At 38.0% G+C, this 24,907-nt stretch overlaps 1 protein-coding gene across 4 annotated transcripts in view; it reads right to left on the minus strand.

Annotated features, from left to right (window-relative positions):
• Nucleotides 1–24,907, minus strand: part of ZRANB3 (zinc finger RANBP2-type containing 3) — a 278,621-nt gene that overhangs the window by 155,804 nt on the left and 97,910 nt on the right. For all 4 annotated transcript variants that reach the window (XM_057551841.1, XM_057551839.1, XM_057551840.1 and 1 more), the window contains one exon: nucleotides 4,548–4,566. In XM_057551841.1, the coding sequence (XP_057407824.1) occupies nucleotides 4,548–4,566 (19 nt within the window). The remainder of the gene's footprint in view (nucleotides 1–4,547; nucleotides 4,567–24,907) is intronic.

The following is a 24,907-nucleotide window of genomic DNA, read 5'->3' on the forward strand; positions in this document are numbered from 1 at the left end:
CTGACTTTGATAATAGATTCAATAGCCAAGACAGAATCCATGTACTGACAGCATTTTGTCTATAGGGACACAATCATTAGGCTATTCATATAAATCTAGGATGTTAATCCCATCTTCTTAAGTAAAAATGAACATGACAAAAATTTTCTAAACGCTAGATTTCTACAAAGAATAATAGCCTTTAGATACTTGACAAATAAGGTAGTAAGTGTATAGGTTTAATATTTTCCTCATGTATATCGAATTAAATTACCTGGTGTGTGTTAATATGAAATTATTTTTCACATTTAAAATCTTTTTATGAATAAAAATTTTCAATAATTTTCAATAGAACAAGGACACAGTGGTTAAAAAAGTATTAAAAAACAGTAAAGATAATAGTGCAACAGCCTGACTACAGACTGTGGCCTGAATTCCATTATTAAAGGAATACAAATTCACAAGAGTTTCTGTATATTTACTACACGGTTCTTGAAACAACAGTTGACTACATTAAACCAAGAAGGGGGAAAAGGATTTAAAACAGTTTAAGCTAAGTTTGCAAAGTTAATTTTATTAAAAGTTGCAGCTTTGTTGGTTATCTGAAATATAGTTTTATAATTGAAATAATGATCACACAATTAGACAATTAAACAGAACTTAAGTCATCATTCCAATTTTAGGTTAATGACTATCTTATATACAGTAGATAGATTACATAATTCCACAAAGATTGAATACATTAGAAAAAGAAAATAGTGGGGCTTCCCTGGTGGCGCAGTGGTTGAGAGTCTGCCTGCTACTGCAGGGGACATGGGTTCGAGCCCTGGTCTGGGAAGATCCCACATGCCGGGGAGTAACTAGGCCCGTGAGCCACAAATTGCTGAGCCTGCGCGTCTGGAGCCTGTGCTCTGCAACAAAGAGAGGCCGCGACGGTGAGAGGCCAGCGCACCGTGATGAAGAGTGGCCCCCGCTTGCCGCAACTAGAGATAGCCCTAGCACAGAAACGAAGACCCAACACAGCCAAAAATAAATAAATAAATAAATTTAAATTGTTTAAAAAAAAAGAAAAAAAAGAAAAAAAAGAAAAAGAAAATAGTGGAAAAATACTAGAAGAGAGGGGAGTTATTCCAGTGAAGGAAGTCATTGCTTCTAAAGCTACGGAGGAAAGATCACAGCAGACAACTAAATTACACAATACTCTAAGTGGGTATTCAAGCATCTTAAAAAAAAAAAAAGTAGGTTCAATAACAGAGATGTAATATTGCTCTCCTAAAGCTTTTAGCTATTTGATGAGTCAAATATTCATCATATCAAAAAATATATATTTTTAAAAATAAATTTATTTATTTATTTTTTATTTTTGGCTGAGTTGGGTCTTCATTGCTGTGCATGGGCTTTCTCTAGTTGCAGCAAGCAGGGGCTACTCTTCATTGTGGCGCGTGGGCTTCTCACTGGGTGGCTTCTCTTGTTGCGGAGCACAGGCTCTAGGCACGTGGGCTTCAGTAGTTGTGGCACATGGGTTCAGTAGTTGTGGCTCATGGGCTCTAGAGCACAGGCTCAGTAGTTGTGGCGCACGGGCTGTGTTGCTCCGTGGCATGTGGGATCTTCCCGGACCAGGGCTTGAACCTGTGTCCCCTGCATTGGCAGGTGGATTCTTAACCACTGTACCACCAGGGAAGCCCTCAAAATATATTTTTTAATTTAAAAATCAAAACTTGGTTGACCTCCAAATTATAAACTGCATTTCCTCCTCTGACTTCACTACCATTTTGTGATAAGAGCAAGAGAAGGAGAACAGTATTAGAAAATAAAATGAAGGTCAAACCAGAGTTCATGTAATTTACATATATACAAGTTTCCTTCTACTTCAAGACTTTTAATTTACTCACTTTCATCCACACTAACTCAGTAAGATTCCACAGAAATGGCATTTCAACTCAACCAAAAACAGAGGATATTAGTGGTTTTGAGCTGTGATCTTAGAATTGTACATCACTACATTATTTCTGTGGCCTGTTTTTTGTACTTATGTGTAAAATTGAGGATTTTTCCTTAATTAACCTTATTGATAGGATTCGAAATAATAAACCTTGGAAAGTCAAATAGTTGTAAAAGAATGAGAGTCTTTAAAATGCTGGTGAAAAAAAGGAGATATGAGGGACACAAAAGTGGAATCTTCTTTTAAGTATTGAGAAAATATTAAATGGTTCTTTTAAATTTATTAAATAAAAAAATAAGAATGGTTTTGAAAGACAAGCACAAATCACTCAACATTTAACAAGTGTAACTATAAATAATAGGAGATGAAAAGTGATTGGTATAAAGAAAAACTTGTTGGCTAAAAGGTTCATCATGAACTCATCATGCATAATCCTTAGTCTAATGTCAACTGAGGAGAAGACAGGAGTTTGTTGGAGAATATAAAAGTTAAGAAGAGTTAAGGTGCTGCTCAAGTTCAATCCATGAATGATTCTGCACATTTAAGGCCTATTCAAATCTCTACAACATCAAATTGAAGAACAAGGTAGCAATGCAATGTCATAGCCACTGAGATGTTCCCCATGAATTGCTTGGGGAGATTATCAAGATAATGTTACACATTATGGTATATTTACCGTGGACATAAAATTGGTCTGTTTAAAAAAAATTATTGATACACACATCCATACATATATCACACACACATTTTATACATATTATATAAAATGGTTATGCCTAGTTTGGAGGTTGAAGGATGAATTTATATTCCTATTTGGTGAAAACATATTCAGGGATTAAAAACATAAGCTTCTTTTAGTCATTTTGGACTCTCAAATCTATAAATTTATGAAGATTCTTTTAGAATGCATCCTGTTCCAAAAGAGAAATTTCTACTGTTTTCCAAATGTCTATGTCCTGTCTCTTTAATTACACTGTTGAATTTTTTCACAGGCAATGACTGTTTCTAACTATAACATCTAGTCTAAACAAATGCCTATAGAATGAAGAGTTCAAACTAAAAACTTCAGTAATTATAAATCAGCATGAACCAAGAAACCTTATATGAACTTTCTGCTTGGCATTCATGTGCATATTATACTCTTATTCATTTTTTTTCCTGAAGAAGAGATAGTGGAGATAAGCCATTGGTGAGTCTACATGTAACTAAAACTAAAAGACAGTTTATTGGGAGAATCTTTTATGGTTTCACTTATATTTTTAAAAAATTCAGGGCTTCCCTGGTGGCGCAGTGGTTGAGAATCTGCCTGCTAATGCAGGGGACACGGGTTCGAGCCCTGGTCTGGGAAGATCCCACATGCCGCGGAGCAGCTGGGCCCGTGAGCCACAATTGCTGAGCCTGCGCGTCTGGAGCCTGTGCCCCGTGACGGGAGGGGCCGCGATAGAGAAAGGCCCGCGCACCGCGATGAAGAGTGGTCCCCGCACCGCGATGAAGAGTGGCCCCCGCTTGCCGCAACTGGAGAAAGCCCTCGCACGAACCGAAGACCCAACACAGCCAAAAATAAATAAATAAATAAATAAATAAATAAGAAAATCCTTTAAAAAAAAAAAAAAATTCAGTATCCATTTTCCTCATCTCTATTATATATATATATATTTAAATATTTATTTATTTATTTATTTATTTATTTATTTATTTATGGCTGTGTTGGGTCTTCGTTTCTGTGCGAGGGCTTTCTCTAGTTGTGGCAAGCGGGGGCCACTCTTCATCGCGGTGCACGGGCCTCTCACTATCGTGGCCTCTCTTGTTGCGGAGCACAGGCTCCAGATGCGCAGGCTCAGTAATTGTGGCTCACGGGCCTAGTTGCTCCGTGGCATGTGGGATCCTCCCAGACCAGGGCTCGAACCCATGTCCCCTGCATTGGCAGGCGGATTCTCAACCACTGCGCCACCAGGGAAGCCCTCTATTATATTTTTAAATGTATACGTTTTGCTGTTATCCTTAAAGACATCATGAAAACAGCAACACATTTTCCAAAACGATATTAAAAATTAGAACTTTATTGATCTACATCATTCTGAGAATGTATGTAAAGAGTATTGTAGTTTATGTAGCAAGAACTTCCATTTCAGTGAAAAAACCTGACTATGAATGTATACGAGTACATGCCCCTTAAAGGTATCAAATTGTTTAGTAATAATAAAATACCATTTTAACATTACGCTTCACACTCATACAAAACAATTAACAATAACCTTTAGAGCAAAATCTTAAAAGTTCAGCTTCTAAGCAAGCAGCATTATGACAAGTAGAAAAGAGTTCAGTTTCATTTGGGGCTGCATTCATGCTTCTGAGGCCAAAAATATAGAATTTTGGATCACTAATGTTAACACTAACATGTTTCAAATGCATGCCTTGCGCACGGGCACGCGCACACGCACACTCTCTCTTTCTCATTCTTATTCTCTCTGCTGCCCCCATGCCCCGCCCTGCCTCGCTCTCCCCCCCTCCTCTCCATATACAGATATATAGTCATATGAAAGACAGAGAGCACAGGGTAAATAACAGACAATAAAAACTGGTTGGGGAATTTTATAAAAGACATAAAAACCATGAAAACACTTACTTCATCAGCCACCATACACCTGGAAAAAATAAAAATAAAACCAAATTAATCTCTTAATTACCAAAGTCAGCCATTTAAAAAGTTCTGATCGAGTAGCTTGCCACAAAATAGTTTACAAATGTTAAAGTACTAAGCCAGAGAGAGCTGTTTATAAGTGTGCATGAGAATATGGGCCATTGCTGATTTATAAGACTCTCCAGCTGCCAACAGCATATGAATGTGGGAGTGTTAAGAGTTTCAGGTGTGCTGTTTCCTACATCCCACCCATGGTGACAGCTACAATGACCCTTCAAAATGTGAGCAAAATGGCAAGTGACTGTACCAATGACTTCCCTCTGTACCAATAAACCTTAAAATTGGTCTTCCCTAGAGATTAGAAGAATGCTGTATTAAAGTGCATTAGCATGTTATACGTAAAAGTATATACACTATATTATACTAAGCTAAGCCTATTTTCAAGCTGAATTTTGGTTTTTACTATTATTTTACTGAGTTCTCTCTTCTCTGTTCTTTCTTGTTAACCTATAGAAGTAAATTCTATCCACTGAAAATTGAGGATGGGGGCATAAACTGAGGTCCTAAGTAGAAGACAAAACCAAAGAGCAAAAAGAAAGAATAGCAGATATGGTCAAGATCATGAGGGGTCCCTTAGAGACAGTGAGTACTTTGTAAGGAGAAAAACCAATCTCTTAACTGAGGGGATTTCCAGGCAATGTAAAAAAAAATACTGGAATATTATAAAAATCAGAGAGGAAAAAAGTCCCTATTTGTATTTTTTCCTTCCTTTATTCCCAATGGCCTTGACATTATACAATACTACATGGTTTCTTTTAACATAAGACACAAATTAATAATTTGGTAATAAATATATCATTAAAGAATAAGTTACAAGTAAAATGGAATTCCGTTCTTAAAATGAAAAAAGATGTCAGGTTACATATTAAGTACTTTTATGGAAAAATAAAATACAAATACTTTAACTGAAATTTAAAACATATGCAAGAGTAAAAAGTTTATTACATTTTTTGCAAACAAGCCTAAAAAAGTAGAAAACTAAAAAGCAATACTTTGAAAAATATGACTTATTTCCAGGAAGATTCATACATATACCTACTTTTTCATTGTAAAATCCAACTCAAATTAGGCAAAGATGTCACTTGAAGTATATGTTACATATTGAGTGCCTACTATGTATCTGGCTCTGTCCTATGTGCTAGGGATATAGCAGTGAATTTAAAACTCTTTCCCTCATAGAGGGTGACTGGAAGAATTTCTGACAATGAACAAATAAATGATTCAACTGGTGATACATGCTGTTGAAAAAACTAAAACAGGGTAAGTGGAATAGGGAAATAAGGGAGGAGCTATTTTATAGGGTGGTCAGGAATAAACTTTATGATAAGGCAATTCCAACAGATCTGAACAAATCACAAATTTAACGAGGAAGGGCATCATGAGAAAATCTGGAGGAAGGGTACTCTCAACAAAGTGATGAGCAAGTGCCAGAGTCCTGAGATAAGATGGTTATGATGTAGTTAAGCAAGAGGAAGGACGCTAACGTGATTAAAGTGGACTGAGTCATGGAAAATGGTAGAAAATAAGGTTGGAAGCACCTGGGGTCCTGACCACGGTCAGCCTTATAAGCAATGGCACGAAGTCTAGATTTTCTTAGAATCCTTTGGAGGTAAGCAACATTTTACCTTTTAAAAATTTTACTCTGCCTTCTAAAGAATAAACTGTAGAGGGCAAGAGCAGAGCACAGAAAGCAGTCAGGAGGCACCTGAAGTAGACCAGGAAAGGAAAAAGGATAGATGGATGCATGGTAGAGATGAAGGAGGTGAGAAGTGGTCAGTTTAGGTACATTTTGAAAGTACAGCCAACAGGATTTGCTGATCGATTGGGATGTGGATATAAAATGAGAGAGAGGGAAGAATGAATCTTAAGATACTGTCTTAAGCAATTAACTGAAAAATGAGGGTAACGCACTCACTGAGACAGGAAAGGCTGGGAGAGGAGTAGGTTTGGAGACGATAATCCAAAATTCGGTTTGGACGTGTAACCTCTGTGATATCCATTAGATATCCGAGTTGAACTGTTGAGTGGGCCACTGGATATGTGAGTTGGGGGAATGGTAGGGAACTGGAGATATAATAAATCTGAGAGTCATTAGAATGTAACGGCACTGGAATGAGAAAGGATCCAGGGTATTCTGTAATACGACAACTTGACTGTGGCTTGTTTTCCTCTATGCCCAACTCCAAGTTCCTTAACTTTCTAAAGAGAAGCAGAGGCTGTGACCTTCAGGCTGCTAGATAAGGTTTATGACTCTAGTGAAGAACTGGTATGCAACTAAATTGCCCTGTGGGTGGCTAACTGACTGAAAAGCAGCATCAGAGCCCCGGCAACAACTAAGGGCTGTGGATTGCTGGATTGGCTTGGCTTTCAAGTATCTGAAGACCCCAGTTGTAATCTCTAGTGGGGCTGTCCTTCAACTTTAGGCACTATATCTATCCCAACCTCTGGCATTCCTGCTATTAAGGGCAGTTCAGCAACCAGACCTGATTTCCAATGAGCTATCATAGAAAAATAACAGATCATGTGAGAGGCCCCAACATTTGAAAAAGCAGAATACAAGTGAATAATCAGAACACATATCTAGTGAAAGAGAAGTGCTAGAAAAGATAAAAACCTACACAAAAATTGTTTCAGCACTTAAGTAAATTCTAATGCAACACACACACACACACTCATACACACACACTCTCTTCCATGATTTCCAGACTAAAATGAGTAGATGAATTTTGAAAAAAAATGTGATCATTACTGACACCTGAGCAGACTCAAAGATGAAGTGCAAAGATTATCTCAAAGCACAGAGCAGAAAGTTAAATAAATGGAAGTAGTGAAGGAAAAGAAAAAAAAAAAACAAAAAACAAAAAAACATTTGAAGGATAGATCCAGAAAACTAATGTGAAAAATAGGTGTTCAAAAGGAGAAGAGATACACCATATGAAGGAGAGACAACAATTAAGTAAATAATAAAAGAAAATTTATCTGGGCTAAAGAAACACCTCTGGTGGATAATTGAAAAGGGTAACCATGTTTCAGGGTGAATTGAAGAGAAAAGACAAATATCTACTCACATCCTTATAAAATTCATTAATCTTATGAATAAAGAAAAAAACCTTGTAAGAATTCAGGCAGAAAGAACAATTATCATTAAGGGAAAAAACAAGTGTATTGGAATTTTATCATCAACACCAGAGACTAAAAAACAATGGAAGCTAACCTAGACTACTTGAAAGGAAAGCAGAAGAACTCATGGATCTTATATCCAGCTGAGATACCCATTAATTAAAAGGGATGACAAAAAAATATTTGAGGCTAACCAAGATAATCTCCAAGATTATATCACTGAAGCAAACCATCTGAGGAAACATACTTAAGAAAAATAGCCAAACAATAAAAACACCTTAACACAGATTCAAGATAGGAGAAGATGAAAAGGAAATCTGGTGAGCAATATGTATGAATTTAATGGATGATGTGTATTCTAAATAAGGACTCTAGAAGAAGAAGGGACACATTCTGAAGATCTGAATGTGCAAAATTGAAGGGAGGTAACAAAGGAGAGGGGATACTAAAATTATTCTAAAGCAGAATACCAAACAGATGATATTTAAAGCCAAGAAACTAAATGAGACCACCTAGGAAGAAGAGAAGAGAGCTACTGACTGAGCCCTGGAGCACTCCAACAATGAGAGGTCAGGAAAGGGAGAAGGATCCAGCAAGGGAAACTGAGAAGTGTCCAGAAATGTAAAAAGACACAAGAAGAATGTAGTGACCTAGAAGCCAAGTTAAGAAATTGTTTTGAGAAGGAGAGAATGAACAACTATAACAAATGCTGCTGAGAAGTCTAGTGAAATGAGGTCTAAGAACTGATCATTTGATTCATAGCTCTGACAAGAGCAACTTTGATAGAACAGTAGGGAACAAAAGCCCTACCTGAATGGGTTCAAGAGAGAATGGGAAGAGAGGAAGGGGAGAGAGTGAGTAGAGATTATTGTCTTATGAAATTATCCTGTAAAGGGAGCAAAGAAATATGGTAGTAGCCAGCAGGAAAACTAGGGTACAGAGAAGATTTTTTAAAGATAGAATAGTATACATAACCCCATAAATATCTTATTGACTCTATGAGTGCAACATCTGTGGATCAGGAACTTGGGAATCAAGTCAAGACAATAAATAAAAATGAGAAAGTAGCTATGCATGAAGATGACAACAGAAGCAGAAACGAATGAGGTTCTCCTGTGTAAACTGTAAAAAGGAGGGAATTTTTTTCATGGCTAGATCCTTGGGAAACATTCTTACTTCAAAAGCAAAGGGAAGGAACTAAAAGTATTCAAGGAGGTGGAGAACAAGGATTAGGGACTAAGAGGTCCAGGGGAAACACATCCACAACAAGGTAAATGGGTTAACAGTGTCTTAACGCCACGAAGATGTTGCAAAGGATGAGGGCTAAAAGGCCACCATACTAAGTTACCAGGAGCTCACTTGTAAGCTCACTTGCAATCCTCACTTGTTAAGAGGACTGTGGATAGTAAAAAAGGGAGGCAACAGATACAGAGTAATCAGAAAGGAATTTTGGTAGCAAAAAGAAAAGAAAAATTAAAAATAGGGCAGTAGCTATATAACATGTTGGAAACCTGAACAGTGGGCATGGAGTCAACAGCGAGAAGGAAAACAAGAAAGATGACTGATGGAGACCATAATATAATAAGGGAAAATATAGCTAATCCAATTTCTCACTTCATAAAAATTTTACACCACATTTGAATGAAACTAAAGTCTACTTTGTAAATGAAGAACTGCCCATAATTACTTTATATCCAAGGAAATAAAAACAGCTTTTTCTCCCATTGGGAAATGGCAAATACAATTCGAATTATAGGGACTTTAACGTACAGCTAAACAGAAAACTACTTTCATTAAAGAATATTCATTGTATTTGCCAAACCTGGTTTGGTATGCCAACAGCTATGAAATTTTATCTGAATTTTACAAGCAGTTCAGTTTTCCATTTTTACAAAAAATAAATTATTCTTTGTTCCAAACTCATTGTTAATTGCTTAAATCATAATTTATCCAGCTTGGCTGCAGACATCAAAAAGCAACTTTTCATTTCACTGAGCTGTTTCCAAAACCTTAAGGCCCCTTACATTAATCATCCACTTACAGTATCAAGGCATCCACACCTCTGGTGTTTGCAGCAGCTGTATCTATGATGCACATGCTCAGTGTTTGCTATTTTTAACCCAAATTCTTATACAGATAGAAAAGAGAAAACTGAACAGCATTATACTTTCCTGACAATCACTTTACATACCAGCTAAATTTCTAATCTAAGACTCATAGAATTGAATAATTTATGTTTAACCTGGTGCTTTTCTCCAATTTCTTTATATTAAAACACCACCTTTTCTATAATTAACACCCATATCCTTTTGAATAAATCATGTCTGTAAAAAGAAAACAGAAAAACTCTCCAAGAGAATATTTTGATTACACTGAGAATTCAATGCTCTAATTCTGTTTTGAATCATAAGTACAGAATTCAGGACTCAGTACAAGAAAACAGGATCTGCTTAATCAATTACCATGCATCCTTTGGCCTCAGAAGTGGGCTATTACCCCAGGGAGAATACTGACCTTTTGGCTATTGGATTTTGCTAACTGTCCATTAGCAGGAATCAACAATTTATATATATATATATATATATATATATATATATATATATATATATATATATATAGTTGATAACATACTACCATACCACTCTTTACTATGGTATATTTGACCACTGCTACCTTAACATTACTTCAATAAATCCACCCACTCTCCCCTACAGACCAAGCTACAGGGACCATGAGTTCAGAGGACCAAGTCATAACATTTCTTCCAGCCACAGCAGTGTCTTAAAATACTTTTCCCTGTAATTATCAAAGTTCAATGTGATAAAATGGCCTTTGTTTTATTTGTTTAGCTTTAATATTATTTACTTTTGGAATTGGAGATACATTATATGCACATGATTTAAGAGGTACAAAAGTAGAAAATCTTTCTTCAATCCCTATTCCTCAAGGGTGTTCCAGATGTCGGCTGCTCTGAAGGCCATAAAGTAACCAATTTCTTGGGTAGCCTTCTGGAAATAGTCTTTGCAAGTACAAGTTAATTTATGTGTGGGTGTGTGTGCAGGTGTATATAAATATCCATGTATATTTATATGTCACAAATAATAACGTAAGATTTACACCTTTACTGATTTTGTGTAAAATCCCAAAAGTGCACAATATAATATTGTAACATGATACTAGCATGAACATGATAAAGAAAAGGAAAAAACTGAGGTTGAAAATTAGAAAAACATTCCTTGCTTTGGCAAATGGCAAGTATATGTGGTCAGGACACCTTCAGCTTCAGCTCTCATCTAGCCTGACCTCTTCATAGTGTCTGGGATAGAACAACAACTTCCTGGAAAAGCTCTCCTCGGCCTCCCAGCCACCCCTGACTCTCTTCCTAGCTTTCATCTTCTGCCCCATTCCTTGGTGCCTCCTCTTCCTGACACCCTCTTTAGTGTTCAATCTTTAGTCATTTTCTCCTTGTGCTCTACCTAAATCCCTAAAGCTATCATCCATTCTCATAGTTTTAAGTATCACACATATACAATTCCTAAATCTGTACCTAAGGCTTTTACAATATACTCCAGATAGATCCACATTTAAAACCTCTTTTTGGACTCTTTTCCCGGAATATCCTGAAGTTCTTATGACATACAATGCATGTTTATATTTGAAACTAAAGCTAATTAAGCCCCAGATTAAAACAACAACAACAACAATCAAACCTCTGGAGGGTTTATTTAAACAACTGATTTGAGTCTGTGATTCTTACCCTTGAGTCGGAAATTTCTGTTAAAAATAAAAACTACAAAACAACAGTATTTATTTTGGTTGCATATCAAATCGGTCTGCTGCATTTCTGTAAAAGCTTAGAGCACTGCTCTTATTTGCAAGCATATAATTAAATATATCCTAGACCTCTATATCCAGCTTCTTAGTCTCATCTCTTTTATGAAATGACTAAACCAAGTAAGCTGAGCTGAGATAAAATGAGGTAAGATAGTACTTTGTAAAGGGAATACCATAAAAACTTTCCTGCTGTTATGATGGTGATGATAAGTTCTATTCAATAGGGACTTCCCTGGTGACTCAGTGAGTTAAGACTCTGAGGCCCCAATGCAGGGGGCCCGGGTTTGATCCCAGGGAACTATATCACACATGCATGTTGCAACTAAGAGTTCACATGCTACAACTAAGGAGACGGCAAGACACAACTAAGGAGCTCACAAGCCACAACTAAGGAGCCTGCCTGCTGCAACTAAGACCTGGCGGAACCAAATAAATTTTTAAAAAAAGAAAAAGTTCTGTTCAATAAAATCCAAATAGGGCTTCCCTGGTGGCGCAGTGGTTGAGGGCCCACCTGCCAATGCAGGGGTCGCGGGTTCAAGCCCTGGTCCGGGAGGATCCCACATGCCGCGGAGCAGCTGGGCCCATGCGCCACGGCTGCTGAGCCTGCGCTCTGGAGCCCATGAGCCACAGCTGCTGAGCCTGTGTGCTACAACTGCTGAAGCCTGCACGCCTGGAGCCCGTGCTCCGCAACAGGGGAGGTTACCATGGTGAGAGGCCCATGCACCATGGCGAGGAGTGGCCCCCGCTCACCACAGCTGGAGAGGGCCCATGAGCAGCAACGAAGACCCAACACAGCCAAAAATAAATAAATAAAATAAATAAACTTATTAAAAAAAATCCAAATAACTATCTTCACTGTCAGTAAGTAAATACTGGCAATGAATAAAGGGAAGATGCAGAGGACAGCAGCTTCCAATTTAGCCGTTATTAATGGAAGGAAATTTGATTGACTTTAAAAACTGGTTTTATAAACACTGTTTCCATAAGGATGCAGTTCAAGAAAAGAAACAACTCAAAATGGCTTAATCGCTAAAGAGAATTAATATATCATATAATATATAGCAAGAAATCCAGGGTGGGATGATTCCAGGTGATTAATTCAGTAGGTAACTCATGTCATCTTTCTACTGTGTCATCCTAAGTAGCTCTAGACAACATATCCTTACCCACCAATGTTCAGAGGCACATGGAAGGTATACCCAAAGAATTCTAGAGTCTGTTGACAGGGAAGGAAAAGGAGAAAGACTTTACGTGAAGCAACCCACATCTGCTGCATATTTGAAAAACAAGTTAAAATAACATTTAGTGTTTTCTTTTGTGTTAGTTCTTTACCTATTATGAAACACTGGTCACATACAGGAAGGATATAAAAGCCTGGTAATAATTTCAAGGTACATAAGAGATGTGGGGTATTATAAACAAATCCTTGTGTATACCAAAAAACCAATGAAGTTTTAAAAAGAATTGCTTTTCCTGGGCTTCCCTGGTGGCGCAGTGGTTGAGAATCCGCCTGCCAATGCAGGGGACACGGGTTCGAGCCCTGGTCTGGGAAGATCCCACATGCCACGGAGCAACTAAGTCCGTGAGCCACAATTACTGAGCCTGCGCGTCTGGAGCCTGTGCTCCGCAACAGGAGAGGCCGCGATGGTGAGAGGCCCGCGCACGGCGATGAAGAGTGGCCCCCACTTGCCGCAATTAGAGAAAGCCCTCGCACAGAAACGAAGACCCAACACAGCCATAAATAAATAAAATAAAAAAAAAAAAAAAAAAAGAATTGCTTTTCCTGTTCATGAGTTTTTAAAAATTAAACTAGTCCCTAATGCATGATAATATTTTGAAAATATTATGCTTCGTTAGTCTGACTTCATTAGCACAAAATTACCCTATAACTTTTACAAGTAAAGAGCAAAACAGGAAATAGTCTCTGCATCCTCCTAAACTGTTTTTAAAAAAGGTGTATCTCAGCTGTTTTGAGAGAATTATTATTGTTTTCAGGATGTATAATAATTCCCACTGGGCCATTATACCACATATTAGCTTCGACGCAATTATTTATTCTTGTTTATAAAACTGCAGGTCAAAACAGCTGATTATTCCTGCAGTAATTAGTGGAGAATTTTTAGGGCTTAATTAGACAATAACATTCATTACAATATTTTGGAGTTAAAAACAAAACCATAGTTCATATAAAAAAGCAACTAAGAAGTCAGTCAGTTCTGCGTGATCTAGTCTAAAGAGACTTTATAAGTAGTAAAAATGATTTACAGTATTAGAATTCCTTAATAAAGACATGTGCACCACTGATACTTAAATGTTCCTAGGTAGAGATGCAGGAATAAGTTAAATAGTTTTATTACAAACTGAGAGCTCTCTCAGAACATGGTAGGACAATAACCTTTTGTTTACAAATTCCTTTTAGCCTGGTTTTTGGATTTATTGAATTATACGTTAATAAAACATGAGCACTTCTATTATAGTCTCTATCTTGTGGAGATGTGAGGGTGAATTAAGGCAAGTATATATCAAAAATTATTTTCAGTTTCAATAACCACCAAGCACACAATATTCATTTGGTCATTCACCAAGTATTCCTTTGAGCACCAGGCATAGTGCTAGGCCCTTAGTCTGAGCAGGACACAAACATATAAGCCATAAGTGTACTAAGTGTTACTAATGTTATGCACCCTTTCGGGGTAAAGACTGTAAGGCAAAAAGAGGGGATTAGTCACTTCTATCCAAATGTGCAATAAAGGTTACATTGAGAGGGACTTCCCTGGCAGTCCAGTGGTTAAGACTCTGAGCTTCCACTGCAGGAGACACGGGTTGGATCCCTGGTTGGGGAACTAAGATCCCGCGTGCCGCGCAGCACAGCTGAAGAAATAAAAGGTTTAAAACATTGGCTGGGGTCAGACTTCTCTGGTGGCGCAGTGGTTAAGAATCCGCCTGCCAATGCAGGAGACACAGGTTCAATCCTGGTTTGGGAAGATCCCACATGCCGCGGAGCAAGTACGCTTGTGCACCGCAACTACTAAGCCTGCGTTCTAGAATCCACGTGCCACAACAACTGAGTACACACACCACAACTACTGAAGCCTTCACGCTCTAGGGCCCGCATGCCGCAACTACTGAAGCAAGCGTGCCTAGAGCCCGTGCTCTGCAACAAGAGAAGCCAGCGAAATGAGAAGCCCATGCACTGCAATGAAGAGTAGCCCCCGCTCGCAACAACTACAGTAAGCCTGAGTGCAGCACTGAAGACCCAATGCAGCCATACATAAATACATAAATAAATAAATTAAACTAAATTAAATTCAAGTCATGTTTAAAAAAAAATACTGGTTGGGTTCAAAATGAATGCCTCAAGCAGGTCTTCATATCTGAGTAATCATCAAACTCATTTCAAAAGAAAATATTCTCCAAAAAACTTATTGTTAATTAAAAATTTTTTATGTCAAATAAGAACAAACTCAAAACTAGGTACAAATTCCTTATACTTACAGAGTTTAGAAAGTATTTTTAAAATGAGAACACTTTCACAAAATGAAGAATAAACCACAAAACAAAAATAATTCTATTTAGCAATATTAATTTAATATGATAGATGGTATCATTTTGCAGAAACTAAATTGATGCTTTGGGGTTTTACGGTGAAAAGAAATAGCTTTCTATCTACTTAATATATAAACTGTATCCATATCCTGTATTTACTTTTCTAATGAGAGAGAATTTACAGCTGCACAAAATATAAACCCAAATAGTAATGACCAAAATAGACAGGCCTACTTTCCCCCTCACTCCGTGCCTCCTGCCACTGAACAGGAAGCTTGGAGTTAGCAGTCCATGCTGGAGCAGCAACCAAGATGTCAGAGCCACACCTCTACAATTTTCTTGTTCTTTCTTCCTGGCAGGTCAAAAGATAGCTGTGACAGTTCCAGGTTTGGCATCATTGTTTGATGCAGGAAGAAAGGAAGAGGACAAAGGGGTACGTGCCAACTGGGTTGACCCTATTTTAACAGGTTTTCCCAGAATCCCTATTCAGCAACTTCTACTAATGTCTCATTGGCTACACTGTGTCACATAACCCCTCTTAGTTGAAATGGAGCTTAGAAAAGAGGGGTTTTAGCTGGTCATTTAGACCCCACCCACCCAGGGTTGGGTTGTATCAGTGAGGGAAAAAGGAAATAAGGGTTTTGGGGAAAGTAACATCAGGCTCTGCCACAAATTCCAAGGCCAAGTTTAAGAAGTGATTTGGAAACACTGTAGACACCTCAGTCACATAAAGATCAAGTCAACTCTGAGGTGTTATGGAAATCTGTATCAAACAGGTATATAACTATGGCTATAATTAAGAGGAGAAAAATTCTTCATTTTATATGGACTATCATAGTTACTGAAATGTTAAAGTTCAGAAGCTAAAAAAATCAATCAGTTCCATCATAAGTATGATGTTCTGCATGCACGTACCCCTCTGTGCCAGCTGATATCTCAATTATTCTCTTTTCTCTATTCCAACTTTTGTAAAAACCTTTATTCATTCAGCATTCCATAATAAGCAGTATTTGGTGTGGGTGTGTGTGGGAGGAGAAATGCCTCATACAACCCTAAATGCAAAACAGAGTACCAAATATATAAATGCCTGATTTTAAGCTAGTTATTCAGATAATCCAGAATATTCTTATAGTACTGTTCTTTGGATTATACTCTAAAGGAAAACTCAGCACTTAACAATTAAAGAGAATTCTCACTACCTTAAAACAAGAGTTTGCATATTACCGTCCATATGTCAAATCTGGCCTATCAATTTTTTTTTTGAAAATAAAATTTTATTGGAACACAGTCCTGCTCATTCATCTAATATTGTCAATGGTTGCTCTTGTGCAACAAAAACAAAAATGAGTACTAGTGACAGAGACTATATGACATGCAAGGTCTAAAGTATTTATTATCTGGCCCTTTAGAGAAAAAGTTTGCGAATATCTATCTTAGAATACATCCATGGTGACCTGAAGGAAGTTTCTGGTACAGTGCCAATGGGTTATGAATTTAGCTTGATACATAAGACCCTTCTATTAAGACTGGATGAAGAAACAAAATGTGGATTTATCAGAAGAGTGAACACACAGAGCACATACCAATAGATGTAAATTTTATAAGGAATAAATTCAAAGCACTATGCTTGAGTATAAAAACAGAATTGTTATAAATTCAGAATTGAGGAAATACAAAATAATAGTAAAAAAAGAAATCAGGGACTTCCCTGGTGGCACAGTGGTTAAGAATCCACCTACCAATGCAGGGGACACGGGTTCAAGTCCCGGTCCAGGAAGATCCCACATGCCGTGGAGCACCTAAGCCCGTGTGCCACAACTACTAAGCCTGCGCTCTAGAGCCCCCGAGCCACAACTGCTGAGCCCGCAAGCCACAACTACTGAAGCCCACATGCCTAGAGCCTGTGCTCTGCAACAAGAGGAGCCACTGCAATGAGAAGCCCGCGCACCGCAACAAATAGTAGCCCCCACTTGCTGCAACTAGTGAAAGCTGGTGCGTAGCAATGAAGACCGAAAGCAGCCCAAAAAAAATAAATAGAAAAAAGAAGAAAAAGAAAAGAAATCAGACCCCGTATATAGAAACGGCTACAATGTTACAGAGATAACCGATTAGAGAAAAGTTGTCGCAAACTGAAGAGAATCTTCCACTTCACTCCCTCTGACCAAATACTGAGATCTTTCTCTTTTCAAAAGCATATTATCAGCATTCTTTATAAATAACACTCAAACAACTCAATTATAAGTGAACATCACAGAATATTAAGCAAAATAACATTTTTATAACATTTTGACATCATCTTGTGACAAAGTGCCTAAAAAAAATCTGCTAACCTTGTATGCTTTTAAGAATATAAATTGAGGGCTTCCCTGGTGGCGCAGTGGTTGAGAATCTGCCTGCTAATGCAGGGGACACGGGTTCGAGCCCTGGTCTGGGAAGATCCCACATGCCACGGAGCAGCTGGGCCCGTGAGCCACAATTGCTGAGCCTGCGCGTCTGGAGCCTGTGCCCCGCAATGGGAGGGGCCGCGATGGAGAAAGGCCCGCGCACCGCGATGAAGAGCGGTCCCCGCACCGCGATGAAGAGTGGCCCCCGCTTGCCGCAACTGGAGAAAGCCCTCGCACGAACCGAAGACCCAATACAGACAAAAATAAATAAATTAATTAATTAAAAAGAAAATCCTTAAAAAAAAAAAAAAATTATTAAAAAAAAAATAAAAAAAGAATATAAATTGAAAGACTATAAAAAGTCAATCTAGGAATTGAGGTGTGATAGTCAAACAACTACAGTTTATATGTCTTCACTCTCATTCCTTCCTACTCTAAACCCTAAGTCTGTGGTCTTCTTTCCCATAACATGGTACGTGTTTTTAAAATTTGTGAATTTTAGTTGATGGCATACTTAATATGTCATCTGTTGAATGCACCCGTAAAGATCTAATGCTGTCTGAGGTTGTTGTTTAAAAATACCATATTACTAACAAACAATCCAATCCAAAAAATGGGCAGAAGACCTAAATAGACATTTCTCCAAAGAATACATACAGATGGTCAACAAACACATGAAACGACGCTCAACATCACTAATTACTAGAGAAATGCAAATCAAAACTACAATGAGGTATCACCTCGTACCAGAGAGAATGGCCATCATCAAAAAATCTATAAACAGTAAATGCTGGAGAGGGTGTGAAGAAAAGGGAACCCTCTTACATTGTTGGTGGGAATATAAATGGACACAGCCACTATGGAGAACAGTATGGAGGTTCCTTAAAAAGCTAAAAATAGAACTACCATATAACCCAGCAATCCTACTCCTGGACATATACCCAGAGAAAACCATAATTCAAAAAGATACATGCACCCCAATGTTCATTGCAGCACTACTTACAAGAGCCAGGACGTGGAAGCAACCTAAATGTCCACCAACAGAGGAATGGATAAAGATGTGGTACATATATAAAATGGAACATTACTCAGCCATAAAAAGGAATGAAATTGCACCATTTGCAGAGATGTGGATGGACCTAGAGACTGTCATACGGAGTGAAGTAAGTCAGAAAGAGAAAAACAAATATCGTATAATATCGCTTTTATGTGGAATCTAGATAAATGATACAGATGAACTTATTTGCAAAGCAAAGATAGAGACAGATGTAGAGAACAAATGTATGGATACCAGGGGCTTCCCTGGTGGCGCAGTGGTTGAGAGTCTGCCTGCTAGTGCAGGAGACGCGGGTTCGAGCCCTGGTCTGGGAGGATCCCACATGCCGCGGAGCGGCTGGGCCCGTGAGCCACGGCTGCTGAGCCTGCGCTTCTGGAGCCTGTGCCCCGCGACGGGAGGAGCCGCGATAGTGAAAGGCCCGCGCACCGCGATGAAGAGTGGCCCCCACTTGCCGCAACTGGAGAAAGCCCTCGCACGAACCAAAGACCCAGCACAGCCAAAAATAAATAAATAAATAAATAAATAAATAAATAAATAAAAATTTAAAAAAAAAATGTATGGATACCAAAGGGGGATGGGTGGGTGAGATGAATTGGGAGATTGGGATTGACATACATACACTGCTATGTATAAAACAGATAACTAGGGCTTCCCTGGTGGCGCAGTGGTTGAGAATCTGCCTGCCAATGCAGGGGACACGGGTTCGAACCCTGGTCCGGGAAGATCCCACATGCCGTGGAGCAGCTGGGCCCGTGAGCCACAATTACTGAGCCTGTGCGTCTGGAGCCTGTGCTCCGCAACAAGAGAGGCTGCGATAGTGAGAGGCCCGTGCACCGCGATGAAGAGTGGACCCTGCTTGCCACAACTAGAGAAAGCCCTAGCACAGAAATGAAGACCCAACACAGCCATAAATAAATAAATATTTAAAAAAATAAAAAACAAACAAACAAACAAACAAAACAGATAACTAATGAGAACCTACTGTATAGCACAGGGAACTCTACTCAGCTCTCTGTGGTGACCTAAATGGGAAGGAATTCCAAAAAGGAGGGGATACATGTATATGTATAGCTGATTCACTTTGCTGTACAGCAGAAACTAACACAACATTGCAAAGCAAATATACTCCAATAAAAATTAATTTAAAAAAATACTTAGGACAGTAGTAGTCACATGGAAAACTGAATAAAATGTAGATTCCCATGTTGGACCCCACTCCCTCCCCCCAAAGAGTCTTATTCAGTATATCTGGAACAGGAATATGTATTCTTAGTAAGCTTCCAGGCAATTTTGATGCACTGGTAAGAGGCAACTCTTAGAAAAACGCTGTGCTGGGTTAAACATAACTGTTGTCAGAAACAGTTACAGATGTAGAAAATAAACTTACGGTTATCAGCAGGTAAAGGGGGGAGGGATAAATTGGAAGATTGGGATTGACATATACACACTGCTATATATACAATAGATAACTAATAAAAACCTAGTGTACAGCACAGGGAACTCTATTCAATACTCTGTAATGGCCTATATGGGAAAAGGATCTAAAAAAGAGTGGATATACCTTTATGTATAGCTGATTCCCCTTGCTGTACACCTGAAACAAACACAACATTGTAAATCAACTATACTTCAATAAAAATTTTTTTTAAAAAGAAAGAAAATTGTCAGCTGAATCCTCAGAGAAGTAGTGGTGATCATGTGTGTAGATCGATTCTCTGCTGAGTTCAGCTCTGGGGCAAGAGACAGACCAGGCTCAAAGCAAAGGTGAAGTGAATGGAAAGCATATATACAATATAATCTAGAAGGGTAGGAAAGGTACCATAAAGAATATGTCTTGACCACAGATGCCACAATTTCAATTTCTTGAACTTTACCAGAAAGCAACAACTCCTTGAAACCAAAATGTTCGATATATAAATCAACAAGAGAAAGAGAAATTCACCTTCTCAAGTATAGTAAGCCAACACGTATTAAAGGATTTGGCAAGAGATCTCACCCAGTGGAGTGTAAGGTTAGAGACCAAGGATGTAGGAATTCCTCCACTGACTGAATGGACTTAAGCAAGACCAAATGCAGAGGGTTTTCTCCACCTTCCCCTTCCCCTTAAGTATTATAGTCTTTTGTGTGCGGTGTGGTGATAACGAGCAAAAGTTCTACTCTAGGGACTGGTGATTAGTTGTTTTTCTAAACTTATTGGAGGGACATTTAGGACTACAATAATCTGTGAGACTGCTGAATCAGTTGTTTCCAAACCAAACAAAAATCGACTACAGAATATTGCCTTTGAATTAGTAAATGGAAACACAATAATTGCCCTGGGAGCCCAGCTGTACTGAAGACTGGAATCCAGTTACACTCAATAATGGAGAACCTCTCCATCTAAGGATGAGCAGCATGAACACTGAAGGGCAGGGAGGGCAGGGGATAGTCCAAGAGATGCACAGTGTCAGGGGATTTGCTCTAATGGGGGTCACTGTGAAATAACAAGTTATTATTGCAAAAAAAAAAGAAAAAAAGAAAGAAAATTGTCAATATATTAAAAAAAAAACCACATTACTTTTCTTTTTTCCAGCTTTTTGAGGTATGGTTTATAAGTAAAAATTACACATTTAAGATATACAATATGATATTTTGATGTACCTATAACATTATCACAATCAAGTTAATTAACATATCCATCACTTCCCACAGTTGCCATTTTTTGTGTGTATGTGGTGAGAACACTTGAGATCTACTCTCTTAGCAAATTTCAAGTATATATTAACTACAGTCACCATGGTGTATATTAGGTATCCAGAACCTATTCATCTTTTAACTGAAAGTTTGTACCCTTTGACCAATATCTCCCCTCTCCCCCCACTCCCTAGCCCTTGGTAACCACCATTCTATTCTCTTTTACTATGAGTTTGACTTTTGCATTTTTTAGATTCCACATATGAAACATGCAGTATTTGTCTTTTTGTGTCTAGCTTATTTTACTTAGCATAATGTCCTTCATGTCTGTCTATGTTGTCATAAGTGGCAAGACTAATTGCCTTTTTAAAGCTGAATTATATTCCATTATATACAGAAATAATATTTTCTTTACCCATTCATCCATCAATGGATGGCTATCTTATCTTGGTTAGTGTGAATAATGCAGCAATAAAGATGGGAGTGCAAATATCTATTCCAGATAGTGATTTCACTTCCTTTGGATATATACCCAGAAGTGGATAGCTGGATCATATGGTAGTTCTACTTTTAATTTTTTGAGAAACCTCCATACTATTTCCCATAATGGGTGTATCAATTTACACTGCCACTAATAGCGCACAAGTGTCCCCTTTTCTCCACATCCTTACCAACACTTGTTATCTTTTGACATTTTGATAATAGCAGTCCTAAAAGGTGTGAGATGTTATCTCATTGTGATTTTTATTTGTATTTCCCTGAAGATTAGTGAAGTTGAGCACCTTTTCATATACCTGTTGGCTACGTGTATGTCTTCTTTGGAAAAATGTCTGTTAAAGTCCTTTGCCCATTGTTTGATCATGTTATTTCTTTTTTGCTATTGAGTTGTTTGTGTTCCTTATATATTTTGGATATTAACCCCTTAGTGGATATATGGTTTGCAAATATTTTCTTCCATTTCATAGTTTGCCTTTTCATTTTGATGATGGTTTCCTTTGCTGTGCAAAACTTTTTCGTTTGATGTAGTTCCACTTATTTATTTTTGCTTTTGTTATTAAATCCAAAAAAAATCATTGCCTTGACCAATGTCCAGCAGCTTATCCCCTATGTTTTCTTCTAGGAGTGTTAGTTTCAGATCTCTCTTATGATTAAGTCTTTAATTCATTTTCAGTTGATTTTTGTATATGGTGTAAGTTAAGGATCCAATTTCATTCTTTTGCATGTGGACATCCAGTTTTCCCAACATCACTTACTGAAGAGACTATCTTCCCCACTGTATATTCCTGGCACCTCTGTTGAAGATTAGTTGATTAGTTGAATGCATATGCATGGCTTTATTTCTGGACTCTCTATTCTGTTCCATTGGTCTATATGTATGTTTTTATGCCAGCATCATACTTTAATTATTATAGCTTTGTAATACATAACTGACCCTTAAACAACACGGGTTCGAAATGCACAGGTCCACTTACACATGGGTTTTTTTCAATAGTAAATACTCCAGTACTACACAATTCCAGGTTAACCTGAATCCGCAGATGTGGAGGAACAGTGGATGTGGAGGGCAAACTATGAGTTACAAGCATTTTCGACCATGTGCCCTAACCCCTGCATTGTTCAAGGGTCAACTGTAATTTGAAATCAGTAAGTGTGATTCCTCCAGCTTTGTTCTTCTTTCTCAAGATTATTTTGGCTATTCAAGTTCTTTTGTGGTTCCATATGAATTTTAGGATTGTTTTTTCTATTCCTGTGAAAAATGCCATTGGAATATTGATACAGATTTCATTTAATCAGTAGATTGCTTTCAGTAGTATGGGCATTTTAACAATTTTTCCAATCCATGAACACAGGATATATTTCCACTTATTTGTGTCTTCTTTAGTTTCTTTCAACACTATTTTATAGTTTTCAGTGTATAGATCTTTCACCTCCTTGTTTAAATTTATTCCTAAATATTTTATACTTTTTGATGCTATTGTAAATGGGATTTTATCTTTCTGAAAGTTTGTTGGCAGTGTATAGAAACACAATGGCATTTTGTACACTGATTTTGTATCCTACAACTTTACCAACTTTGTTTCCTTGTTTTAACAATTTTACGGTGTAGTCCCTAGGGTTTTTTATACATAAGATCATGTCATCTACATTTCATGTCACCTACATGTCAGAGCATTTTACTTCTTCCTTTTGGATTTGGGTGCCCCTTCCTTCCTTCCTTTTTTTTTTTTTTTTTTTCTGTCTAACTGCTCTGGCTAGGACTTCCAGTACTATGTTGAGTAGAAGCGGCAAGAGTAAAAACACGACATTTCCGATCTATATGCATATATGCATAAATATTTATAGCTCTCTAGAGGGTGTAGAAAAAAATGATTCCAGTGATTACTTCTGAGAAGAAGAAATGGGGGCTTGGGAGGCTCAGAGAGCAGGTAAAAGAGAGAGGAAAAACTTTACACTGTATATTATTTTGTGCCTTTTTAGTGTTGTTCCATGTCCATGTATTACCATATTACCATTAAAGTCATAAATAAAAATTTTTTAAACCCTTATCTTTTCCAGAATCATCTTCAAAACTAGGCATAGGCCCTTCTCAAGTCAAAGAGGTTTCCTCTGGAAATGAAACAACCAACCAATGCAATTGTAACAAGCAGAAGACTCAGTAAGTACACCCAATACCTTAGCTCGTTTTCACCACTTTAGAGGAAATACTGTAATTGGTAGGTTAGGTCCAAGAAAGTCAGTCATTTTAGGTAAAAGAAAAAAAAAATCAAAGAAGAAATGATCAGTAAAAGATATGACAAGTTAAGAGATTATTTTCTTTTTAAAAAGAAGAGAAGGGGTTTCCCTGGTGGCGTAGTGGTTAAGCATCTGCCTGCCAACGCAGGGGACAAGGGTCCGAGCCCTGGTCCGGGAGGATCCCACTGACGCGGAGCAACTAAGCCCATGTGCCACAACTACCAAGCCTGCACTCTAGAGCCCGGGGGCCACAACTATTGGGCCCACGTGCCACAACTACTGAAGCCCACACGCCTAGAGCCCATGCTCTGCAAAAAGAGAAGCCACCGCAATAAGAAGCCCATGCACCGCAGCGAAGAGTAGCCCCCGCTCACCGCAACTAGAGAAAGCCGGCTTGCAGCAACGAAGACCCAATGCAGCCAAAAATAAATAAATAAATAAGAATTAATTAATTTTAAAAAAAGAAGAAGAATACAGGTAAAAGGATGCAATGAAATATATAGCACAGAATTTGATACCCTTAACAGCAGAAAACAAGAATCAGAAACCAAGAGATGAAATTAAGAATAAGCATATAAAATGTGGAGGGCAAAAGACCGTGATGCTTAATGGTGCAGCTCTCAAAAGATACCAAGAGTATTTATGTGCAAGATATGAAAAAATAGCTACTTCTGCTACATGGGAAAACAATGACCCTAAGTATAAATGTCTTCTCTCTCTCTCTCGTTTTTTTTTTGTGGGAGGGCAGATACCGTTAAATGGTAACTTCAGTATCACTTCTCATCTAGGGCTGTAAAGCTACAGAATATCATACTGAAAGTATAGCAACCAGCACATTGCAAGAGTGGAGAACAAACGTATGGACACCAAAAGGGTAAAGCCGTGGGGGCGGGGGTGGTGGTGTGATGAATTGGGAGATTGGGATTGACATGTATACA

Source organism: Balaenoptera acutorostrata, chromosome 8 (genome assembly GCF_949987535.1).
Source record: "Balaenoptera acutorostrata chromosome 8, mBalAcu1.1, whole genome shotgun sequence".
In the NCBI taxonomy this organism is placed as follows: domain Eukaryota; kingdom Metazoa; phylum Chordata; class Mammalia; order Artiodactyla; family Balaenopteridae; genus Balaenoptera; species Balaenoptera acutorostrata.